Genomic DNA, 27,827 nt, shown 5'->3' with positions numbered 1-27,827 from the left:
ATAAATATCCATTAAAAATCAGCTATTAATAACTAAAGTCACACATGCAGAATGTTGTCTTTGACACTTGAATCTAACTAAGGTATACAGTAAGCTGTGTGAAACATTATCATTAGTTTACACACATGAACAGCTGCCTCCTGCTTGTATCATAAAATCACACTTATTGAAAATAAGATAATAGATATATGGGTTCCTCTTAGAGGTCAGACAATTCAAATAAGGTGAAGAGTGAAAGATCTATATTTAAAATAGCCTAAATAATTTGGTGCTTAAAAAAAATAGCCTACACCTAATATTATGGATAACAATGTGAATGACATTTTAAGAACACTAGGGCTTAGTCGATTATCTCGGAGAGCAAAAATGGGTATGTTTGAAAGAATAGGGGTTTCAACATTGTTACATGGTTGCGAGGCATGGGCTATAGATAAGGTTGTGCAAAGGAGGGTGGATGTGTTGGAAATGAAATGTTTGAGGACAATATGTGGTGAGGTAGTCTGATCGAGTAAGTAATGAAAGGGTGAGAGATGTGTGGTAATAAAAGGAGTGTGGTTGAGAGAGCAGAATAGGGTCTATTGAAATGGTTTGGTCACATGGAGAGAATGAATGAGGAAAGACTGACCAAGAGGATATATGTGTCAGAGGTAGAGGGAATGAGGAGAAGTGGGAGACCAAATTGGAGGTGGAAGGATGGAGTGAAAAAGATTTTGAGCAATCGGGGCCTGAACACACAGGAGGATGAAAGGCATGCAAGGAATAGAGTGAACTGGAATGATGTGGTATACCAGGGTCGATGTGCTGTCAATGGATTGAACCAGGGCATGTGAAGCATCTGGGGTAAGTCATGAAACATTTTGTGGGGCCTGGATGGGGAATGGATGTGGAAAGGGAGCTGTAGTTTCGGTGCATTACACATGACAGCTAAATACTGAGTGTGAATGAATGTGGCCTTTGTTGTCTTTTCCTAGCGCTACCTCTTGCCACATATGGGGGGGGGGGTCCATTTGTGGTGGGGTGGCGACGGGAATGGATAAAGGCAGCCAGTAGAAATATGTACATGTGTATATATGTATATGTCTGTGTATGTATATGTATGGATACACTGAAATGTATTGGTATGTATATATGTGTGTGTGTGTGTGTGTGTGTGTGTGTGTGTGTGTGTGTGTGTGTGTGGGAGTTTCATTTGTGGTGGGGTGGCGACGGGAATGGATAAAGGCAGCCAGTAGATATATGTACATGTGTATATATGTATATGTCTGTGTATGTATATGTATGTATACACTGAAATGTATAGGTACGTATATATGTGTGCATGTATGTGGGTGTCTATGTGTATATACATGTGTATTTGGGTGGGTTGGGCCATTCTTTCGTCTGTTTCTTTGTGCTACCTCACTAACACGGGAGACAGCAACTAAGTATAATAAACATAAATATAACGTTTACTCACATCCTAGCAAGTCTGGCACACTTTATACACATTATATGTATTTGAAAGAAAGATGTTTATACTGGTTTCCCATACTATACTTTCTGCACCTTTCAGTTTCACTGGTAATATGTTACAGAATCTTCCATGCTTGCCATACTAACAAGAAACTATTTTCAAGTGCAGACTGAAAACCTGGGCTTTCAGAACTAATTCAAGACATGAGACATTTCTCTCATCTGTACTCTAGAGACTAAGGCCCTAATATTCTTCACTTTTCTTAGTAGTTTAGATTTTAAAGTGCCTGTCTCGGGAGGTAGTATCACCACATAGCAGTATCTTAGTCATGACATGTAAGTGTCTTGAAGAGCACCACCACCGGTTTCACCTCCCTCATCTTGAAGGTTTGTAAAATCCAATGAATTATTATTTCTAAAAAGGATTACATTCACTGAGGGCAAGTTCATTACAAATATTAACTATATATTGTTCCAACACTGTTGTGCGAGATGAGTGTTTGCTTCAGTTCAATATTACATAATGCTTTCTATTTCTTTGCTTCCCATACAACACAGTATCTGAAACATCCCCGTCAAAGTGCACGCTATCATCAGTGACTCACTTGAAGATTTGACATATGTCTGTGGTATCTGGGGGTCTTCTTCTGATGAGAATTCCATACTTATTTTAGTATCATCCGTAATAGATGATATGAAACTGTGGATTGAATTTGCATCCATGCCAGATATAAAGGTGAATATTGGTAGAGGTGCAACTGAGCTTCTTCATACAGAAGTCCTATTTGAAGGGAGAATGGATATACTTCTTTCCTTGGCAACACATGGTAAGCAACTAACAAAAAAGGGGCACTACCAATTGGGAATCAGGTGTGGTTAGTGATGGTGAAGAGTGGTGTATCACTGTTGTGGCTGTCATATTCCTCTCCTGGGTGCAACTTGTTATCTTTCCTTTCTCCCTCAGTGACATGGAGAATGGTGGAGAGTGGTGTATCACTGTTGTGGCTGTCATATTCCTCTCCTGGGTACAACTTGTTATCTTTCCTTTCTCCCTTAGTGACATGGAGAATGAGCTTTCATGGGCAAAAATAAGAACTAGTTATGATGATGTATCACTGCCTCTGAATTCACTGTGTTCCATCTCACTAGTTAGGGCTATAGTATCTTCCACTGTAAAAAAATACTTCTCAACTTCTCATTCTGCTCCTGATATATCTTTACATCATCCTCAATAACTCTTCCCTATGAATTCCACAAACTGATAAAGTTTTTTGCAATTGGTAGTTTAGCTGAATTCATGGGAGAGCTCTGTTTTATCTCCTGCTTTCATATACCTTTCATATGTTAGCAGGCTACAGTGCTGCCATACCTCCTACAAAAAACATCCCAAAACTCTCTTCCTTTTTATATCTTTTACTTAATGGCACCTCTTGATCTTAAACTTCCCTCTGTAATTATAGCTACTCCTTCTACATGGATTTTACATAAACTTTCATAACCATGACCTACAATTACATCTCCTCAATGAGTTTGGTTTCCTCTCTGTTCTTTTTATGGCCTCATTAACAATTCATTAAAAACATAATCAAACTCAAACAATAAAACAATACTTTTTTTAAATGATGTGTTTATGATATTCTGTTTCTATTCTACTGTGAATAAAGGTTATATTTAGTAATGATGGTGAATCATGCCATCTGATCCTAGTCTGATATGGTGATATGGGAAGTTTTCCTGTATTTACCCTAAGGACTTATGTCTCCATGACACCATATTTCCATGAAAATCTAAATTTCTCTTCTCTTTCTTTGTTTCATGGAACATCCTGATTGATCCTTTTATTATCATCTTGGTGCATCTGTTCTGTTTCTGAAGGATTCTTAATAACTGATACAACTATGAAATTCTTTCCCAAAAGTTACTCTTCCCATTATGTACTGTTTGAATTTGCCATCTACAAAAATTTCCAGGGACTTAGGGTTATCCCTTATTAAGCAGGCCATTCTCTCATCTCCACATCTTCTCTTTCCCTCCTTGCTACCACACTTGCCTCCAAACAGATTGTACTGTATCTAATCTTACCTCTTCATTACATCTTACTTCCTTTGCTATAACAATATCAGGTTTGTTCTCCCTAATTTCACCTCTAAACTCCAATTCTTGTATTTACTACCAGACTACCTGCATTTGTTTACATTACTTCCAATTTGACATTCCTCCACTGAACACTCCATGTATATCTCCACTATCTATACTTTCTTATTCAATTCATATGCATAGTCTACAACATACAGCTTCTAAATGCATTCTAAATCATCCTAAATGAAAGCATATCTAAACAATAATTCATTTCAAGTTCTTTACCTCATGAATAATTTATGACTTTCAGAAGCCTTAGCTTTGATATTATCCTTAATAAGCTTTATCCTACTTTTTGGTTCCTTTCTTTAACCATATTTACAGCATAGCAACACTAATGGTCTACTGTATGACTAACATGAAGAACTATGAACTATTCCTAACCTATGTTTTGGTTAGCTTCAACCAGATACTATCACATCTTGTTCATCCTCACTTAAACTTAGCATTTCCGAGATTCATTGTACAGGTGTTTTTGAAACTAAGATTCTTACCTTCCTTGCGGTTTCTGGAAAGCTTTACAGTATACCACTGGTTCATTTCAAGGGGCTCCCTGGAACGAACTATGGCTGGTCCAGACCCGACATCAAAGCGAAACTCGGCATAGCCTCCACTCAAACCAAATGACACAAAATCTCCATCGTCATGTTTATCATGTTGACTGTTGTACAAGATCAGACCTAGAAATAGTAATATGAATATCATTTCATACAAGGTTCTTGCAAGTGTTTCAGTAAATTACTAATAGTCCCCTCTCATATCAAGTCTCTCTTTTAATTAATCATAAAACCCCACACCCCATTTCATGGGGCTCTTGCAGCTTCAAGGATGTACTACAATTAATAGCAGGGAAACAAAGGACTCCCTAGAGTGAGAAATTCCTTAACAATTTTTACATTTTTGTCTTCTGACAATGATACACCCACACCAAAGGAGACTTTTTACGTGCAGTGTAACCAGAAATAAGTTGAGTCAAGCAACACACACACACATGCCTGGTTCAATCTATTAACAGCACATTGATCCCGGTATATTACATCATTCCAATTCACTCTATTCCCTGCACACCTTTCACCCTGCTGATTGTTCAGGCCCCGATTGCTCAAAATCTTTTTTCACTTCATCCCTCCACCTCCAATTAGGTCTCCTGCTTCTCCTTGTTCCCTCCACCTCTGACACTTATATCCTCTTTGTCAATCTTTCCTCACTCATTCTCTCCATATGTCCAAACCATTTCAACAAACTCTCTTCTGCACTCTCAACCACACTCTTTTTGTTACCACAGATCTCTCTTACCCTTTCATTACTTAATCAAACCACCTCATACCACATATTGTCCTCAAACATTTCATTTCCAACACATTCACCCTGCTCTATACAACCCTATCTATAGCCCATGTTCCATGCCTCACAACCACATAACATTGTTGGAACCACTATTCCTTCAAACATACCCATTTTTGCTCTCCGAAATAACATTCTCTCCTTCCACACATTCTTCTTAATTGTTGTTTCCCATGTCAGCAAGGCAGCATCAGATGAAGAATGGCCCATCCACTCATATACATAAATGCCCATGCACACACACATATACATATCAACATATACATACACATACACAGACATATATGTATATACACATGTACATATTCATACTTGCTTGCATTCATCCACTCCTGTTGCTACCTCACCCCACAGTAAACAGCACTGCTACATATATATCATATATCAAAAATGGATTATTGCTTCACAGAAACATTTCATGTCCAAAGGATATCATAAAGTTACAAATGAAAAGTTGCTTAATTTTTGAAGAGGAAAATGATGAATGAGAACAGAATGCAAATTGTAAATGTAAAAACTAACCTTCTGGCGATTCAGGCTTGAATGAGATCTCCACAACAAAAGTAACAAAGGCCCTGGGTAAAGTTGCCAAAGACAAATATGATGATTCTCTAAACCTGCAGTGACAAAAAGAATAGACATTAAGCATCTGCATCATTCAGAGTATATTACATACTAGAGCAAGAAAAGTTTCCATACATTGTAATTTACCTAACTATACATCTTTTCATACTTCACCATTTCCTGCATGTGAGGTAATGCCAGAAAAAAAAAAGGGAACAAACTAAGCCTTCAAAGAGGATGAGCACCTCTTGCTTGACTCCTTTTTTTTCTTGTCTATCTATCTATATCTCTGACACCTATTCTCTCCTGGAACTCATTCAAAGAGATGGCCACAGTAATAGTCTCAATGCCTAGAGAACTCCCGTACCACTTCTAAGCCTTTAGTGCCTCACCCTTCACAGGCCATTGGCAGAGAGCGACTCTAACACAGTGTTTGCAGAGGCTCCTACCTTATGTTCCTTCTGTCTACTTCAACCTAACGTGTCTACTTACTGTTTCTGCCTAATGTTCCAAGCTACTGCTTCTACCTATTGTTTCTTCCTAATACTCCTGCTTAAATGTTCCTACCTATTACTTCTATCTATTGCTCTTATCATTCTGCCAAAAGGCAGGGTTAATGCATATTGCTCATCACATGAAAATCCACATTTACAAAGACCAAGCTGTGTGAGTTAAGTGTTTGTGGACAGAATGCTAACAGTCCACATGTAGGTGAGGAAGAATGAAAAGACAGCTATTTAGGCCAGAGGAGTGCAACTTGACAACCACTGAAGTGCTGGCTCACTATGCATCCATTAATAACCCTCCAGATACCCAGCCAGTTGGTGCTGATAATATACCTCCCTGGTCATTGGCTGTCCACTAACTACTACCAACTCCTTTTGTTCCAAACTAGAAACTTATATACAATGAAAGGATGCTTTCCATCCCATTACTCCCACTCCATTTTGTTGCTATACATGGGATATTTAGTTTGATTCTTTATGAATTAAATTCTAGCAGAGTGGATACTGACGATAAAAGTAGAACAGAGCTGTAGGAGGAAAGGGAGTTGAATGGTCTGAAAGTTTTAGGATTCGTATGTTGGCAAGTTACAAGATGTCATGGATTTTGTTATGCAACCATGGATGGTTGAATGGTTTATGGGAAGTATCAAAGATATGCTGGGTAATGGGACAACTGCTGGATGGTTTGAAGGTCTTCTATTGAGGATCAAATGCATGTGTAAGAGTGGATGGATGGCTGAACAAAAGTTTTGGTATACATGTGGCTGTGATGTACGACTGTGCGATTTCACAGTGGCTTTCAAAATGAACAGTTATGTCTGTTAGTGATAAGAGAGAGGAAAGCAAAATTAGGGAAGAAGGATGGCAATATATAGTGTGGTGGTGAGGTATGGTGTTTGCTGTAAGTGAAGAGGAGTTGCAGAAGGTTGTATGTGTGTTTTAAGTTGTGTGTAAATATAGGTGATTTAAGGTAGATGCAAGAAAAGTAGAGTAATTGTGTCTGAAAAGAAACAGAGTCGTATGCAGCAAGCATGGACATAATATTAATGCCCAACCATTCCAGCGTAAGCATACCTCTTACGTACAGAATTTCTGGTGCCAGAAAATAAGTTGTTTAGCAGTGAATTTCTTTTACAATGAACCCTTAATCTAAGAGAAATGTGTACTTATTACCACTGTAACAGTTAATTCATTAATGATTCCTCCTAAAACAAAAGGATATCATAGAAATAATGTGTAATGTATACTCTACTGGAGAACCCACATTAAGCAGTGAATTACGTCTATCAATCCATCTATATGTCTGATGCCCATTCCCCTTGGGAACTCCCTCAAGGAGGTGGTTTCAGCAAAAGATTTTCCATAACTGTTGAACTCTAGTTAAGTCTGACCTTACAAAGGGAGTCTTCTTCAGATGCTCTAGATTTTTCTTTCCTGAATTTTTGTTAAGCAACTTGCTGTCTAAAATGAAACCTGAGCAAGGATATGGGGCAAATTTGCCCATTAACTGCTGCTAAGGGCACAAATACTTTGAGAGAAGACCAGATTTGTAAATTGGAATTAAGTGCTTAAACAGCAGTGGAGCTAATATAATACATAATCACAGTTTACCTGGGAACAACTCCTGAGACAACAAGAAGTGTTGGAAGATCTATACTTCTTTCCTGATTGCTTCCTGTGCAGACATACAGACCTGCATCCTGTATGTGCACCTCAGGGATGTCTAAGATGGCCTATAAAATAATGGAAAAATGTTAGACACACAGAAAAATACCAAAAGGAAACTGCTAGCAATGTGTACGGATCAGCACTTTCTTTCCTAATGCTTCGCCTTTGGGGCTGGTAGCTTATTCAAGTAAGTCTGTTGATGATACCAACTTTATCACTTATATCAATAGCATAGAGGTAGGCACTACTTTGCCAAATGAATTATGTTTTTGTATCAACAACTAAAGAAATAAAATTCAATGCAAGGAAAGGAGAAGAAATAAGAAGGAAACAGACAAACTCTTTACAGGGAAGAATACAATCTACAGATAGATATCACATATGATTTCTCATCTAAGAAACACTTTGAATGGAAAGTGAGGGAATAAAATTGTCTGCTGGCTAGCATATGAACATCTTTCAAGTATTTCAAGAATGTATAAAAAGTTTTGCAGTGAATTTTACTGAGATTCAAATATGCTATGTTAACTTTTTATAATCATTTGAAAGGGCATCTCAAAGACAGAAACATCAAAATAAAATGGTAGGGAAAAAAAATGAACTTAATTAGATGAATTATATCAAGGGAATGAAAGTCCTATATCTGCCTATTCTGAAGATCAATATGAGGGTTTATAAGTTAATCAGGATGAATGTTTCCAAATGGTATATATATTTTATTTATTTATTGATTTTGCTTTGTCGCTGTCTCCCGTGTTAGCAAAGTAGCTCAAGGAAACAGACGAAAGAATGGCCCAACCCACCCACATACATATGTATATACGTACATGTCCACACACGCAAATATACATACCTATACATCTCAACGTATACATATGTATACACACACAGACATATACATATATACACATGTACATAATTCATACTTGCTGCCTTTATTCATTCCCCTTGCCATCCTGCCACACATGAAATGACGACCCCCTCCCCCAACACACGTGTGAGGTAGTGCTAGGAAAAGACAACAAAGGCCACATTCGCCCACATTATACATTATACATTTGTATAATGCACTGAAACCACAGCTCCCTTTCCACATTCAAGCCCCACAGAACTTTCCATGGTTTACCCCAGACGCTTCACATGCCCTGGTTCAATCCATTGACAGCACATCGACCCCAGTATAACACATCGTTCCAATTCACTCTATTCCTTGCACACCTTTCACCCTCCTGCATGTTCAGGCCCCGATCACTCAAAATCTTTTTCACTCCATCTTTCCACCTCCAATTTGGTCTCCCTCTTCTCCTCGTTCCCTCCACCTCCGACACATATACTCTCTTGGTCAATCTTTCCTCACTCATTCTCTCCATGTGCCCGAACCACTTCAAAACACCCTCTTCTGCTCTCTCAACCGCGCTCTTTTTATTTCCACACATCTCTGTTACTTTTACGTTACTTACTCGATCAAACCACCTCACACCACATATTGTCCTCAAACATCTCATTTCCAGCACATCCATCCTCCTGCGCACAACTCTATCCATAGCCCACGTCTCGCAACCATACAACATTGTTGGAACCACTATTCCTTCAAACATACCCATTTTTGCTTTCCGAGATAATGTTCTCGACTTCCACACATTCTTCAAGGCTCCCAGAATTTTCGCCCCCTCCCCCACCCTATGATCCACTTCCGCTTCCATGGTTCCATCCGCTGCCAGATCCACTCCCAGATATCTAAAACACTTCACTTCCTCCAGTTTTTCTCCATTCAAACTCACCTCCCAATTGACTTGACCCTCAACCCTACTGTACCTAATAACCTTGCTCTTATTCACATTTACTCTTAACTATCTTCTTTCACACACTTTACCAAACTCAGTCACCAGCTTCTGCAGTTTCTCACATGAATCAGCCACCAGCGCTGTATCATCAGCGAACAACAACTGACTCACTTCCCAAGCTCTCTCATCCCCAACAGACTTCATACTTGCCCCTCTTTCCAAAACTCTTGCATTCACCTCCCTAACAACCCCATCCATAAACAAATTAAACAACCATGGAGACATCACACACCCCTGCCGCAAACCTACATTCACCGAGAACCAATCACTTTCCTCTCTTCCTACACGTACACATGCCTTACATCCTCAATAAAAACTTTTCACTGCTTCTAACAACTTGCCTCCCACACCATATATTCTTAATACCTTCCACAGAGCATCTCTATCAACTCTATCATATGCCTTCTCCAGATCCATAAATGCTACATACAAATCCATTTGCTTTTCTAAGTATTTCTCACATACATTCTTCAAAGCAAACACCTGATCCACACATCCTCTACCACTTCTGAAACCACACTGCTCTTCCCCAATCTGATGCTCTGTACATGCCTTCACCCTCTCAATCAATATCCTCCCATATAATTTACCAGGAATACTCAACAAACTTATACCTCTGTAATATATATATATATATATATATATATACTACAAGGGGCAAGTATGAAGTCTGTTGGGGATGAGAGAGCTTGGGAAGTGAGTCAGTTGTTGTTCGCTGATGATACAGCGCTGGTGGCTGATTCATGTGAGAAACTGCAGAAGCTGGTGACTGAGTTTGGTAAAGTGTGTGGAAGAAGAAAGTTAAGAGTAAATGTGAATAAGAGCAAGGTTATTAGGTACAGTAGGGTTGAGGGTCAAGTCGATTGGGAGGTGAGTTTGAATGGAGAAAAACTGGAGGAAGTGAAGTGTTTTAGATATCTGGGAGTGGATCTGGCAGCGGATGGAACCATGGAAGCGGAAGTGGATCATAGGGTGGGGGAGGGGGCGAAAATTCTAGGGGCCTTGAAGAATGTGTGGAAGTCGAGAACATTATCTCGGAAAGCAAAAATGGGTATGTTTGAAGGAATAGTGGTTCCAACAATGTTGTATGGTTGCGAGGCATGGGCTATGGATAGAGTTGTGCGCAGGAGGATGGATGTGCTGGAAATGAGATGTTTGAGGACAATGTGTGGTGTGAGGTGGTTTGATCGAGTGAGTAACGTAAGAGTAAGAGAGATGTGTGGAAATAAAAAGAGCGTGGTTGAGAGAGGGTGTTTTGAAGTGGTTTGGGCACATGGAGAGAATGAGTGAGGAAAGATTGACCAAGAGGATATATGTGTCGGAGGTGGAGGGAACGAGGAGAAAAGGGAGACCAAATTGGAGGTGGAAAGATGGAGTGAAAAAGATTTTGTGTGATCGGGGCCTGAACATGCAGGAGGGTGAAAGGAGGGCAAGGAATAGAGTGAATTGGAGCGATGTGGTATACCAGGGTTGACGTGCTGTCAGTGGATTGAATCAAGGCATGTGAAGCGTCTGAGGTAAACCATGGAAAGCTGTGTAGGTATGTATATTTGCGTGTGTGGACGTATGTATGTACATGTGTATGGGGGGGGGTTGGGCCATTTCTTTCGTCTGTTTCCTTGCGCTACCTCGCAAACGCGGGAGACAGCGACAAAGTATAATAAAAAAAATAAAAAAATATATTATTATTATGGGGATAGGGGTGAAAGAATACTTCCCACGTATTCCTCGCGTGTCATAGAAAGCGACTAGAGGGGACGGGAGCGGGGGGCCAGAAATCCTCCCCTCCTTGTATTAACTTTCTAAAATGGGAAACAGAAAAAAAAAAAAATATATATATATATATATATATATATATATATATATATATATATATATATATATATATATATATATAAAGAGCTAGGAACTTACATCTTGAACAACTGCATTAGCTGGCAATTTTCCTCCTTGTTTAGTCCATGTGTATGACACTGGAGGTGGAAGCGATACACGACAATCCATCACTACCCCTGATCCAAATACTACCGACCGTGTTTTCACTGAACGTGTATTTTGGCCGAAGTTAATATTTTCAGTTGATATGATACCTGCAAAGTACAAATGAATTCCTCTTGCAATTCACCAGCCATAAAACGTGTAGGTGGTGACAGAAATTTGCATGATGACAGTAGTGCCAATAGAGACAATATGATTAGCTTTTTAATTAATTTTGATCTTATCATTAAATACAGAAAAGGAATATTAATAACTCACCCATAACATCCAGTCATAAGAAGAAGCATAATACAAAAATGAAATATATTAGTCATTTTTGTGAGTTATATCTTTGGACACAGGATATCTTTTCACTATACAAAACAGGCAACACTCTTATCCAAGACTTAGATTATGAAAAAACCCAGAGCATATATCATCCTCCAAGAAAGGACAAACCAAAACATTAGTTTCTTAGAAATTAATGAAGGAACAATCAGGATGGTGCAGGAAGTGATGCAGATCAGTGAGAGAATCATTATTCTCTGAGACTTCTATAAAAGGAAACAGTATGAAACACCTTAGATCCATATGGGGGTGAAAGCATATGGTGATTCTTGTTTCTGGTTTGCACAAAAGAGAAATCTTATACCAAAAAGTATTAAAAATCATGTAGGTTATAGGTGTAGAAGTATCATCAAAGTTGGATCTATTCTTCACAAGAAAAAAACCTTGAAATGAAGAACATTACCTACCAACATCTATCTGAAGAGAGGGAGTGCTTAGAACTTTACAGGAATTACACAGTGAAAGAAGTCCTTAAAGACAAGATGATGGCAACTAGGAGAAAATCCAAAGAAAGAAACTACGAAGCCTAAAACATCTATTTTAACGAGAAAGGTTCCAAAACTGGGAAACAGAGTGGTGCTATATCAAAGTCTATAACATCTACAATGAAGAAGAAGAGAGATGTGCACAGTAACAGCAGTATGGAATAGAAAGAGAAAATCAAAGAAAAGATTAAAAAGCATGTTCATCAAAGAAGAAGAGCTGAAGAGAATGGTGGACCATTTCAATGATATGTATTGGAGGAGGATGACAAGAGTGGGACTGAATAAAAATAGCCATTTTTTGCAAGCAATGGGAGATTGCAATATAACATAATTTTGCACATTGGTGAAATAAGTCACAGACGAGCATAACACCCTGTAGTATAGTTCACTACGGAAGGCAGATGGAAAGCAGAAGTTGTTTGTTGATTCATATAAGGAAGAAAAACTGGAAGTGCACAAAAAAATCCAGTGAATGTGAAAAATTTAAGCATGAAATATACATGAATTGTACATATCCTAACTTTATTATGTCTATGTGTTTATATGCTAAGATAGGAAAACAATATCCACACATCCTTTACTATCTATCCAACTATATCTCTGAAACCCATTCCCTCCAGGAACACCCATCAAGGGGTGACCATAGCAAAAGAGTCTCCACTTCTCCCTGTCCTTACATTCCTCACTCGCATACACCATTCCATGCATTCTTCCTCTGTTTTTCTCCCTCCAGTATTCCTCCACCCTATTTGCCCATGTCATAGGTGGTCTTCCGTTCACATCAACCCTTTTAATTGTACTATCATACACTCTCCTTGTAGACTTCCAGTCTTGCACTCTTTCCACATACCCAAAACACCTCAAAGTATTCTGTTTCACCCTTTCTGCCACTCCACAATTCACTTTCTTTGCATTCCTTGCCATTCCACATCTCTCATACACCCTTTCATTTCTTTCTTCATTCCATCTAGTCACACCACGTGCTCTTCTCAAATAGCTCACTCCACCGTCTGGATTCTTGACCTCTGTGCCTCATTCCACATTCATGTTTCGACTGCACAGATGAGGGTTGGGAGGACTATGCTGTCCCTTAATACTCTCTTCACTTTCATACTTTCACCTATACCCTTCATTATTCTATTAAGGAACCCAGTGACTCTTGCATCCTGTACTACTCTCTCCCACATCTCTCCTTCCATATCACCACACTTACCCAAGACAGCTCCCATATACTTAGATGCCCTCACTTCTTCCAGTATTCCCCCCCATATCTACAGCATGATTTAGTACACTTTCCTCTTTCACTCTATATGGTTTTACAAAATCTATACTTTCACTCCATTTCCTTTCAGACACAATTATTTGACTTTTATCTGCATTTACCTTCAATCTCCTACACTTACATACATCATAAAACACACTTACAACCTTCTGCAACTCCTCTTCACTCTCCTCCAACAACACAGTATCATCTGCAAACAGGCTTCCCACTAACCAGCATATCTCACTACCACACTCCATCTCTGCACATTTTTTCCCTAGTTCTACTTTCATCTCTCTTATTACTCCATCCATATATATATCAAAAAGCCACAGTGACATCACACAGCCATGCCTCACTTCTACTTGTATCCTAAAACTTATCCTAAAACTTTAGCTCAGCTTTCCATCCATTCTTACACACGCATTTGCTCCTCTAGAAGGTTTTACACCATCCAGCATTTGTCCCCCTATACCATATATCCTTAACACATCTCACAAAGCATTCCACTCAACTCTGTCATATGCTTTCTCCACATTCATAAAAGCTGCATACAACTTCTTACCTTTAGCTAAATACTTTTCCATGATCATCTTTACCACAAAAATCTGATCCCCACATCCCCTACCTTTCCTAAAACCCTCTTGCTATTCACTTATTTTGCATTCAGTCACTTCCATCACTCTGTCATTTAATATTCTTGCATACGCTTTTCCTTGTATACTTAACAGACATTTTCCCCTGTAATTGCTACATACATCCCTAGCACCTTTTCCTTTGAATAAAGGAATAATAATAGCTTTAACCCAATCCTCAGGCACAATGTTCTGTTTCCATGCTACATTACACATCAGTTGCATCCACTCTATAACACTTTCTCTTTTCCCTTAACTTTCTTTTAAAATCTTCAACTATTCTTTCTTTACTTTCCTCTATCAGTTTCTTAACATTCTGCTTATATATTTTATGTTCTTCCCTCCTCCCTTGTTGAACTTCCACTGGTACATTCCTATTGAGCAATCAACCTTTCCTGAAACTCTTTAACTCCTCACTTATTCTGCATTCACTCACTTCCATTACAATATCAACCAACTCTCTCGCTTATGCTTTTCCTTTTATGTTGAAAATACTCATTCCCCTATAATTGCTTCATCCATCCTTAGCACCTTTTCCTCTGAATATAGGAACAATAATAGCTTTCATGCAATTCTCAAAGACAGCTTGCTTTCAAGTTAAAATATATATCAAATGAATCCACTCTAACACTTTATCCTCTACACTTCAACATTTCAACTGTAATCCCATCCACTCCAGTGCCTTTCCTACCTTCAACCTCATTATTGCCCATTCTATCTCTCTTCTTGCTGTAGCCCCTAAAACTTGTACCCATTTCCTTTTATACTCCATACCCACGCATGTAACATCAACTACCTCCTCTTCTTCAACATTCATCAGTTCTTCAAAATACTCTTTTCATCTTCCTTTTACTTCTCTTCCTTTTAATCCTGCAACTCCTCTTCCTTACGTCTCACATTTACATTTCCATTCTTACATCCCCCTCTTTCCCTTTTCACCTCCTTCCAGTACAATTTCTTAGCTTCCATAAACTTTTCACTCTACTTTATTCCACACTCTTAATCTACTCTTTCTTTGCTTTATCAGCTTCTTAACACCCTGCTTACACATCTTATACTCTTCCCTCCGTCTCTCCTGAGCTCTCACTAGTACATTCCTTTTGAGTCATCTACCATGGACATTTTTCTTTTCTTCCACAGCATTTCTAATCTCATTAATCCACTAAGCATTTCCCCTGTTATTCTTATACCTTATAATCTTGTATCCAACTGCTAATCCGACAAGCTTTAACAGCCTTTCTTTAAACATTTCAAGCACCTTAATACACATGCTTGCAATCCTACATCTACTGTACTTTCATTTGAACTTTCTGTCACCCTTCTTTCATACTCCTTGCATTCTATATGGTTTGAGACAAATCAATTATTACAACACCACCCCTCATAGTTAGAACACCACTGTTTTAGTTACTTGTGTCATCCATAAAACACCTGACTATAAAATACTGTCTCCTAACTAACTGTTGATGTTTGAAATTATTACTAACAGTACTGAAACTAATAGCATATCTTATGGTACTTCTGATAAGACATTTTTTTCTTCAGATGTTTAAATTTGCCACCATTTTGAATTTTATGTAAGTAATAAAGTCTTTGATCCATTTTTATAGTTTACCTCAAATATCATTAATACTTTGTTACCATGGGAAGAGGGGAGAAAGAATACTGTACTTACTAAGTACTCCCTGTGCACCACAGAAGGCAACTAAAAGGGGCATGAGAATGGATGTAACTGGGATGAGATGAAGGGAGAAATAAATAGTATGTTTCAGAAGAGGAACCTGGATATTCTAGCTCTAAGCTCAAAGGTAAGGAGGTAAAATGGCTTGTGAATGTCTTAGAAGTAAAGTTAAAGTTTAGTACCGTACCTTGGATGACTAGTGCGTAGCTTCCTTCAGAAACACCACTAGCTGTTGTGACTGTACACTGATATACTCCACCATTATCAGCCTGTACATTATTTAACCTGAGTATATTGCCCTGAGGCTGAGCATTGAGAGGGAGACCTGTGTTCAATCTTGACCAAGATACAGCAGCAGCTGGCTCTCCTCCAACTTCACATGTAAACTGCACATCATCACCAATGCGAACATTTGAGCGACTAGGACGGATTTGGACATCGACAGTCTGAAGTCCTGAAAACAGCACCATTTCCATGAGTAATCAAATTCTTCAAGAGGTTAAAAGTATCTTTATAACTCTTAATATCACATCAGTAAATGAATGAATAAAACAGGATAATCATAATTTACTGCATATCAGAGAAAGAGAAAATATTATTGTCAGAAAAATATTCAATGCATGAGTTACTAAATTAAGTGACTGTTACTATCCCAAACAATTATCAGTGTTAAAGTCATTCATGGAGTGGCTTTAATGAGTTACAGTAAAATGCACAGAATACAGTCTTGAAGTAAGATGATCGCTACCTCATGATAGGATTAGTTATTGATTCTTTTACAATATGATAAAGATCTTTTAGGTGCAGCCAGATGTAACAACTTACATGCATAATCACCAATGATGTAACAAGAAAACTCAAGTATCATTCTCTCTTTGCAAAATGTATGATGCTAGGATTAAAAATCCTTATCAGAAATGATCAGTCTACCAGAAGCCGGTATTTTGCTATCATGAAAAGGGGGTTTAAATAATAGTTTACTGGAAATTTAATTTCTGTGCTGGTTATCACATATAATTACCTAAATGTGAAACTGATGAACGTTCACTTTTGGCAATGTCTGACAAAATAATATATCTGTGACACTGCATGACCTTGCAGGTGATCACCTATGTGCATATATGGGAAGGGTGTTATACAATCATGAGAACCCATCTCTCAACCTACCTTTTCTGTTCAATTTTGTGAACTCCTTTATGCTGTGTATATTTACATTACCTTCGCTTTGCTTTTTCCATTCATCCATGACCTGTTACTGGTTCTATAGCATTGTTTTCTGTACCTTTAATCTAATTAGTACCTTCCTGCCTCAAAGAACTATTCAATACAGACATTAAATCAACTAACAAACTAAAACATAATTATGTTTCCCTTTGCTCTTCTCTGTCCAAATATGGGCAAGTTTCTGGTTGCCACCCTCTCCTTATAGCCTTGCTCCTTTTCATTAAGTGCAATCTTTCTTGATAACTATGAACCTGAAGAAAACCTGCTGCCTCATTTTGGATTGTACAATCTTATGATATGCTCTGACCACTGCCTACTACGTGTGTTTGTCAGTGTCTTGATAAAGTGCTACACCTGATTCCTGACACACTGGGGGAACTGGCCCAAGAGATCTATGATGCCTATATATAAAATGAATGGATATTCACCTAAAATAGCTGGTTCCTTTCTTATCGCTCAGTGGCAAAGTATGTAGCAGCCCTGCCTTGCATTCACACATTGTGATTTGAGCTGACTGATGGAGGTATAAAATATATTCTGCAAAATATGCATTGCTTCACACTTGTTCTTATATCATATAACTTGTGTGTCTGTGTGTCTCGGTAAAAAAAACTTATACTAGTTACTTGTGCTTGGGGGACTGGCCCAAAAGAACCACCATGCCAGTATGTAAGGCAAATGGATATCCCTTCAGTTGAATAGCTGGTGCCTTTCATGTACACAGAGACCTGGTCAGCAGCATCTCTGACTTGCATTCAGCAGAAATTAACTTGAATCCCACTGGCAAAGTTTAAATCATGTTTTCTAATGAATGAGCAGTAATGCACTTATTCTAACTTAATAACCTATGCATCAGTCAGTATTTCTGTAAAAAAGCTGAAGCTGGTTACTTGTGCTTAGGGGACTGGCCCAAAAGATCCTCAATGTCTGTATGTGAGACAAATGGATATACAATCACTTGAAGAGCTGGTGCCCTTCCCTAATCCTGGTGGCCCAGTTGGCAGCAGCCCTGACTTGCATTCAGCGGACAGTGACCTGGATCCCACAGACAGAAGTGTAAAATACATTTTGAAAAACTATGTGCTGTTATGCACTCATTCTACAATTGTATAACCTTAGTGTCTCTCAAAAAGCTGAAGCTGATTAGTGAAGCCTGGGGGTGACTGGCTTGAGAGATCCATGTTGCTTACATATAGGATGAATAACTTCTTTCTTTCATACTATTCGCCATTTCCCACATTAGCGAGGTAGCGTTAAGAACAGAGGACTGGGCCTTTGAGGGAATATCCTCACCTGGCCCCCTTCTCTGTTCCTTCTTTTGGAAAATTAAAAAAAAGAAAAAAAAAGAGATGGGAGGATTTCCAGCCCCCCCGCTCCCTTCCCTTTTAGTCGCCTTCTACGAAAGGCAGGGAATACGTGAGAAGCATTCTTTCTCCCCTATCCCCAGGGATGAGGATGAATAACTATCCTGCTAAAAAAAGCTGGTTCCCTTCTTACAGCACAATGCCTTATGCTCAGCAGGTAGTGGTTTGAGTACCACTGATGGAGGTATAAAGCATGTTTTAGTGCAGATGGTTATGCATTTGTTCTAAGAAAGTATAGACTCCATGTCTATAATCATCTCAGTAAAAGAGCTACAGTTGGTTACTTGGAGACTGGCCTAAGAGATACACAATGCCTATATATCTGGATGAATGGATATTTGGTTAATCAAGTAGCTGGCATCATTCTTCAGTCTGGTGGCCCTGATGACAGCAGCCTTACCTGGTGCTCAGAACAAAGTGGTTTAAGTCCCACTAAGGTATAAAAATCTGTAATGAAAGTGCTCTTACGCACTTTTTCTGAGATCATGTCAAGATTGGTAAAATGCTACAGCTGGTTACTGGTGTTTGGGAGACTAGCCCAAGAGATCCACAATGCCCATATATAAGATGAATGGATATTCAATCAATCAAATAGCTGGTTCCTTTCTTACAGTCCACTGTCCAAGGTGGTAGCGATCCTGCTTTGCATTTAGCAGATAGTGATTCAAGTCCCACTAATGGAGGTATAAAACATATAGAGAAATGTGAAACTGAAGTAACTTACAGGAGAGCAAGAGCAAGGAATGATTATGCAAAAGTAAGGAGGGAGGAGCAGATGTATTTCAAAAAAATCAATGTAGGAAAAGCAAAAGACGATCTAAAATGTTTACATAAGTTCATCAGGAGCAAACTCTCAGTGAGATAGTAACTAATCAGACTAAGGGACTCACAGGGAAGAATTCTTAGGGATGATAAGGAAGTATGGAAGGAGTAGAATGATCGGTTCAAAAGCGTTTTCAATGCAGAAGACAATAATGCACCAGCATTACTAAGGAGGAAGAGGGATAAAGTCTTGGAATGTACAGTAACTGGCAAGAATGACAAAATCAGGCTATAAAAACAACCCATACAAAGCCCATAGTCCAGATGATGTCTCCCCATACATATTGAAAGAACATGCAGAAGTACTTGCCACAACTTGAAATGCTGTTCATGAAGTCATTAGTGGAAGGTATGGCTCCAAAGATGTGGAAAAGGGCAAATGTTATGCCTATATCTAAAAATGGGGATTGGGACACTGCGCTGAACTACTGCCCAGTCTCATTAAAAAATGTGTTTCATACAATCAGACATGACGACCAGAAAGTCAATGAATGATTATTTGCACAAGAGATACGTTTTAACTGGCCGACAACATGGCTTTTGGGAGAGGAGGTAGTGTAAAAACCAATCTTCCAGACTTGTATGACAGGGTAGGAATGAGGGATAAGCTTGGACAGAACACTACCTTAATAGATGGGACCAAAATACACACAGATATGATGTTCATCCTTGAGGAAGATTTGGGTTACAAATGGCATGCCAGAGGGCTCAGTATATTTTGAGCCTATTGCTGTTCTTGGTGTATATAAATGACCTGCCTGATGGACTCAAATCATATCTAGACATGTTTCTGGATGGTGCCAAGAATGAGGGGAAACAAGGAGTGATGATGACTGTAAAGGCCTGCAGGATGACCTACACAAACTCCAAAGTTGGTCTAGTAAATAGATGATGAGATTCAATCCATGAAAGGTTTCAGGGTGATCATTATCTAGTGGGAAATAAATTTCATGATCTGCATGTGAAAGAGATCTAGGGGTCAACATTGTGCATAGTCTATTGGTTAAGCTACACATCAGGAGAATTGTTTAAGAAGCAAACTATCTGCCAGTAAATGCAAGAACTGCTTTTTTTTTTTTGTTAGATGAGACAGCATGCACAACTGAGGCCCTAATGAATGCGGGAGAAGGGGAGGCAGCAGTTGTTATTTGCATGGGTATAGAGGATGGAAGGAAGAAGATACAAGTGAAAAGGCCTATAGCAAAAAGGGAGGTAGGAATGGCAATAATGAGGCTGAAGGTTAGAAGGGAACCTGAAGTGGATGGGGTTACAGCTGAAATGCTGAAGTAAGGAGAAGAAAGTTTGATGGAGTGGATGCATCTGATATGTAATTTAGCATGGAAATAGAAGATGGTGCTTGAGGACTATGTGAAAGCTATTACTGTCCCTTTATTCAAAAGAAAAGGTGCAAAGAATGTATAAAGCAATTATCAGGGAGTAAATTTGTTAAGTATACGAAGAGTGTATACAAGTTCACTGACAGAGTGATGAAAGTGACTGAATGCAGAGTAAGTGAAGAGCATGAGGTTTTTAGGAAAGACAGGGGATGTGAGGATCAAATTTTTGTGGTAGAGATGATTGTGGAAAAGTATTTAGCGAAAGGTATGTAGTTGTACACAGCTTTTATGGATCTGGAGAAAGCATATGACAGAGTCAAGTGGAATGGTTTTGGGGATGTGTTAAGGATATATGGGGGTAGAAGGACACATGTTGGATGGTGTGAAAGCCTTCTATAGAGGAGCAAATTCATGTGTAAGAGTGTGGTGGCAAGTGGCAAGCCTGTTTGCAAATGATACTGTGTTGTCTGCTAAGAGTGGAGAGGAATTGCAGAAGGTTGCAAATGTGTTTTATGATGTGTGTAAGCATGAGCTACTGAAGATAAATACAAATGAAAGTAAATTAATTGTCTGTAAGGAAAAAAGACAAAGTATAGATTTTGTAAAACCATACAGGAAAGAGGAAGCTGTACTAAACTGTGTTTTGGATATGGGGGAAGAAAGACTGGAAGAGGTGAGAGAATTTAAGTATCTGGGAGCTGGCTTGGGTAAGTTTGGTGATATGAAAGGAGAGATAAGGGAGAGAGAGCAGTATAAGGTAGAAGAGTCATTGGGTCTCATCCTAGAATAATGATGGGTAGATGTGTAAGTATGGAAGTGAAGAGAGGATTAAGGGACAGCATAGTCCTTCCAACAGTGACCTATGCAGCCAAAACATGGACATGGAATGAGTCACAGAGGTTAAGAACCCAGGCTATGGAAATGAGCTTTTTGGGAAGAGCATGTGGCGTGCCTAGATGGTATGAAGAAAGAAATGAAGGGATGTATGGGAGATGTGGTATGACAGGGAATGCAAAGGGAATGAATTGTGGAGTGGCAGAAAGGGTGAAACAGAATACTTTGAGGTGGTTTGGGCATACAGAAAGAATGCAAGATTGGAAGGTTACAAGGAAAGCATATGATGGTACAATCAAAAAGGTTGGTGTGAAAGGAAGACCACTTGTGACATGGGCAAATAAAGAGGAAGAATACTGGAGAAAGAGAAATGGTGGAAGGATCAATGGAATGGCGTATGCAAGGGAAGCAGGTAAGGACAGGGATAAGTGGAGACTTTTTTGTCATGGCCATCCCTTGATGGGAGTTTCTGGAGGGCACAGGCATCAGAGACGTAGATAGATAGATAGAGTTTTCTAATGACTGCACCTCTTTCTTACCCTATCATTTCTTGTGTAATAAACCCTCCACACACTATTTACTGTCTTTAAACATTTCATTACCTGAAAATCCTCTCTCTTCCATACTTTTTTATCTAAAGCCTGTGCCTTCCATTCATACAACACCAGTGGAACTACTAAACCATCAAAAAAGCCTATCTTTGCCTTCACATAGGTAATTTTCTCCTTGTTAGATCATCCATTTGCTTTCTGATTATAATTATCTATTCCTGATACTGACAGACTACACTTGTCATGAAGACTGGTCTGTAGTTTAGTGCCTCTTTCTGTTCTCCTTTCTTTAGATAGGTATGATGTTTGCCCTTTTCCACTCCCTTGGCACTCTGATTTTCTTAAGAAATGTCAGAAGTATAAGCACACATCTTCAACAAATGTTATTAGGACCACAAACCTTGACTGATACAAGACTCCTTAATTTTCTGTTAATCTCTTTTCTAGCATCTCAATGCTTTCTAATACTTCTTTGCACACCAAATGGTATAGGGCTATAGTGCAAAAACATGAGTGAACAGACTAAATGTGAAAGAATGTGGCCTTTTTTGTCTTTTTCCTGGTGCTACCTTGCTGAAGCAGGGGGGTAGTGATGCTGTTTCCTGTGGGGTGGGGTAGCACCAGGAAAGGATGAAGGCAAGCAAGTGTGAATATGTACATATATATATATATATATATATATATATATATATATATATATATATATATATATATAACAGATGAAAGAATGGCGCAACCCACCCACATACACATGTATATACATACACGTCCACACACGCAAGTATACATACCTATACATCTCAATGTATACATATATATACACACAGACATATAAATATATACATGTACATAATTCATACTGTCTGCCTTTATTCATTTCCATTGCCACCTCGCCACACATGGAATAACAACCCCCTCCCCCCTCATGGGTGCTATTCCCCAATCTGATGCTCTGTACATGCCTTCACCTTCTCAATCAATACCCTCCCATAAAATTTACCAGGAATACTCAACAAACTTATACCTCTGTGAGTCCATGGGGAAAATGAAACACGATAAGTTCCCAAATGCACTTTTGTGTAATAATCACATCATCAGGGGAGACACAAAAGAGAAATATAACAGTCAGTTATGTTCAAACCATTTCAACATACCCTCTTCTGCCCTCTTAATATCACTCTTTCTCTTTCCACACATCTCTCTTACCATTTCATTACTTAATCAAACCACCTCATCACATATTGTCCTCAAACATTTAATTTCTAACATATCCACCCTCCTCTGTATAACCCTATCTACAGCCCATGCCTCACAACCATATAATATTGTTGGTACTACTATTCCTTCAAACATAACCATTTTTGCTCTCCGACATAACGTTCTCTCTTTCCACACAATCTTCATCACTCCCAGAACCTTTGCCCCCTCCCCCACCCTGTGACTCACTTCTGCTTTCATGGTTCCATTTGCTGCTAAGCCCACTCTCCAATATCTACAACACTTCCTCCAATTTTTCTCCATTCAGACTTACATCCCAATTAACTTTTCCCTTAACCTTACTGAACCTAATAACCTTGATCTTATTCACATTTACTCTCAACTTTCTCCTTTCACACACTTTTCCAATGTCAGTCACCAACTTCTGCCATCATAAAGAGTGGTGATGCTGTGCGTATGTCTTACTGAAGTGGATGCAAGTCAACTGAGGAGTAAATATTCAGTGTCTTCAATGTGTAAGTGTGCTTATGTTTTACTGAAGTGGGTGCAAGTCAACTGAGCAGTAAATAATGAGTGTCTTCAATGAGTGCACTGTCATTTAGGTAAGATGGGTCCTATTCTATGTCGAAACTGCATTCATTACAGAGTTATGGGTGGAGAGGGTAAGTCATACATGTATAGTGTAGTTCCAGATGGGTGAATATCTCGTAAGGTAGTGGTTAAAGGGTGGTTCTTTATTTAGAATTTGTTGGGTTAATTCAGTGTGTGCACTGATTGTCAATGTTGTGTTTCATAGGGACAGGGAATCTGTAAGTATCGGTTGTTGAAACGTGAGACACAAGTCAGCTTATATTCCAGCTTAGGAGTTGGTGGATGGTAATGGAAAGAGCCAAGTGTCTAGGACACTGAAATATGGAAGTAGGTTTGTTTCATTGTGCAGTTGTTGAATGCTTGTGGGTGTTAGCAGACAGTGTATAGTGTGAGTGCTTTGTTTTGTGTGGTTTACAGCTTCATTATATATGCTTTGGATTGGCAGGACAAACAGACGGGTGAAGTGTATTTAGGATAAAGGAGACACATTGTCTGCAAAGGATACTCAGGGATTCTTTTTCTTGTCTAAACATGGTACCACTAAGTGTTCTAAGGGGAGTTTAGTTGGTCCACGGCATTTGCTTTTAAGTTTGGGTTGTGAGGAGTGAATTCTAAGTGCAGATCATATGTAATGCCAAGTATGGTTGGAGATTTGTTGAATGAGAGTGGTTGGCTATTCAGAGAAATAGGTAAGCGCACGTTGAAAGCATGTGTGTCTGGATTTAAAAGAGTGAGAGTAAATTTCTGAGGTAATGCATGTTATCTGCTCTGGGTGAGGTAGTATTCTAGATGTGTAATGTAGTTCCCATAGCACTTAGAAAACCAGCCATATCCCCTGAGCATGAGCAAAGACCATGAAGTGTACTGTTAGTAGTATGTTTTGTTGAGTGAGTGCATGAAAACTGAGGAGTAAGTCAAATCAAAGTGATGAAACTAGAAGGGTCATACTGAATTGGTAGCCAGCTGCTATGGACATAACCCATTTTTTCAAATCTTGAAAGGTGGCCAACGTCATATCATTCACATTATGTTTTCTATAATGATGTAAAGCAAAAGCATAAGATGTTTTAGCTCCTGTGTTTTTTGGTATTTTCACAAATGGGGGGAGTCTACAAAATCAACCATCCATGTAAGAGTTAAATAGTTGACATTCTGTTTTTGAGAAGTATATGCTGTCTTTCAATGAAATGGGTTACAAGTGTATCCCCATTCTTCAATGTCATGTACATGAATGAAACTCGCTGTTTTCATTAAAACTGAAGGGGACCATACCTGTAATCATTTCTTGAAATGAGTAGGGAAAAATGTTTTCATTAAGTAAGTAATGTATACACATGAGAAGAGATAAGACAATGATGAAATCCAAAATGATAACATGAGATCTTTAGTCAAGTGACAAGCAAATAACTTTTTTTTTCTGCTATGGAATATGACATGAATATACCATTACTGATCAATGAGATGATGGGTAAAAAGTTTGGAACAGAAGCAGCCGACAATATTCATTTCAAAAGTGTTATGTCTGGATTAGGCTAATTTCAATGAATTTAAGGAATAATAACCATCCTTTAAATATGGAAAATAATTTTCTTGTGAAAGTGCTGATGATATGCATAAAATCAGTTCTTACCCATACATGTCAATTTCTCCAGCACATAACATGAGACTAAGAGAGCTGAAGATGTATATGTTGCCATCTAAACTGTTTGGGAAATATCTAGCTGGAGTTGAACCGTTTAAAATGTATGAAAATGAGATGGATATCAACATCAGTCTATATGTAAAAATTGGAAAAACTAAGTATTCTCTTGAGGAGATAAAAGTCATATTCATCAACTAATCATATTTTATTAGACTAAGGTCCCTTGAGATGGTATATGCATAAAAGAATGTAAGCACACCATTAGCAGCAAACCTTATCACTTGGCTAAGTAAGTAAGTTAAGGCAGCCATGCACTAATATTAATGCAACCACTTTATTCAATCTAAGTACACAATTATTAAAAGATATATCAATAATCCTACAATACTCATCACCTGAGAGCAAATTAATCATCTTTACAAATGAGTGTTCTAGGATTCCAGAAGTCATGACATTCAGTTAAGTAAACATTTTGCACAGAAATCTACAGAAAAGGAAGTGCATACTCTACTACTATCTACATAAACATGCAGCACTGTTTATTCTATCCATGAGCCTAACTATTACATAAAATGAACTTATTTCATCTGCCCTGCTTTCCATTTTCACGGAAATGTCAACAACCAGTTTCAAACTTTATGCAAAAGCTGCTCAGAATCTGCAGCATGAGCTATATACTTAGATGAATGGGCATGATCATAATAGTATTACTTTCATGGTACTTCATAGCCTGTGACTCGACTATTCCAATATGTGAAGGAGAGAAAAAAAGACTCACAATGACATACATGGAAAAAGGAGGGGATAGATAACTTTTACAAATATGGAAAAAACATTAAGAAATTACAAAATCTTGCATAACATTAGTTACAATACAAAGCACAGACACACAAACTCATAAAAAAGTATAGAGCACTGGTATCTCACACTGACAAACTATATGCACGAAGAGAGTACTCATTCATCGAGAAGAGTACTCTAATGTGGGACAAAATTGACACATGATGTCTTATGTCACATTAGGAAAAAATCAGAGTTATCCTTTTCTCAGTTTTTTCATCAAAGTTATTGCTTTCTCTTATATGAGCATTTATTGCCTATGTGAGGTGCTCATATCTTTTTAGTAAAAAAATGAAAAAGTGGACTTTTTCTTTTAGTGACAGTGCATTTATAATTATCACACCTTGCCGTATTCTCCTACCCAAGGAGTCCCTTCTATCTTCTATATGTCTCCTACAGTGCTCAGACAGCCACTCGCATCCAGCCATCAGGACAGGTGTGTGTGTGCATGTGTGTGTGTGTGTGTGTGTGTGTGTGTGTGTGTGTGTGTGTGTGTGTATGTGTGTGTGTGTGTGCACATGCATGTATATATACATATCAACATATACATACATATACATACACAGACATATACATATTTTCACATGCACATATTCAGACTTGTTTCCCTTCAACCAGTCCTATTGCTACACTGCCCCACAGAAAATAACACCCTCTTCCCCCCTTCAGTGAGGTAACATATACACATTTACATACACAGACATATATATCTATACACATGTACATATTCATACTTGCTTGCCTTCGTCCATTCCTGTTGCTACCCCATCCCATAGGAAACAGCAACACTATTCCATGCTTCGCAAGGTAGTGCCAGGAAAAGAGACAAAAAGGCCACATTCATTCACAGATTTTGAGTGATCAGGGCCTGAACATCAGGAGGGTGAAAGGCATGCAAGGAATAGAGTGAATTGGAACGATGTGGTATACCGGGGTCGACGTGCTGTCAATGGATTGAACCAGGGCATGTGAAGCATGTTCAGGCCCTGATCACTCAAAATCTTTTTCACTCCATCTTTCCACCTCCAATTTGGTCTCCCACTTCTCCTCGTTCCCTCCACCTCCGACACATATATCCTCTTGGTCAATCTTTCCTCACTCATTCTCTCCATGTGACCAAACCATTTCAAAACACCCTCTTCTGCTCTCTCAACCACACTCTTTTTATTACCACACATCTCTCTTACCCTATTATTACTTTCTCGATCAAACCACCTCACACCACGTATTGTCCTCAAACATCTCATTTCAAGCACATCCACCCTCCTGTGCACAACTCTATCCATAGCCTACGCCTTGCAACCATACAACATTGTTGGAACCACTATTCCTTCAAACATACCCATTTTTGCTTTCCGAGATAAAGTTCTCGACTTCCACACATTCTTGAAGGCTCCCAGAATTTTTGCCCCCTCCTCCACCCTACAATTCACTTCCACTCCCATGGTTCCATCCACTGCCAAATCCACTCCCAGATATCTAAAACACTTCACTTCCTCC

At 38.7% G+C, this 27,827-nt stretch overlaps 1 protein-coding gene across 7 annotated transcripts in view; it reads right to left on the bottom strand.

Moving 5' to 3' along the window:
- Positions 1–27,827, bottom strand: part of LOC139748045 (basement membrane-specific heparan sulfate proteoglycan core protein-like) — a 261,917-nt gene that overhangs the window by 26,165 nt on the left and 207,925 nt on the right. For all 7 annotated transcript variants that reach the window (XM_071660608.1, XM_071660610.1, XM_071660611.1 and 4 more), the window contains 5 exons: positions 16,092–16,358; positions 11,432–11,607; positions 7,617–7,738; positions 5,458–5,552; positions 4,086–4,271 (listed from right to left, as the gene is read on the bottom strand). In XM_071660608.1, coding sequence (XP_071516709.1) covers positions 4,086–4,271; positions 5,458–5,552; positions 7,617–7,738; positions 11,432–11,607; positions 16,092–16,358 — 846 coding nt within the window. The remainder of the gene's footprint in view (positions 1–4,085; positions 4,272–5,457; positions 5,553–7,616; positions 7,739–11,431; positions 11,608–16,091; positions 16,359–27,827) is intronic.

The sequence above is a fragment of the Panulirus ornatus genome, chromosome 72, assembly GCF_036320965.1.
Source record: "Panulirus ornatus isolate Po-2019 chromosome 72, ASM3632096v1, whole genome shotgun sequence".
Taxonomy (NCBI): domain Eukaryota; kingdom Metazoa; phylum Arthropoda; class Malacostraca; order Decapoda; family Palinuridae; genus Panulirus; species Panulirus ornatus.
Note: the sequence above shows the minus strand (reverse complement) of the source record. Positions and strands in the feature narration are given on the sequence as shown.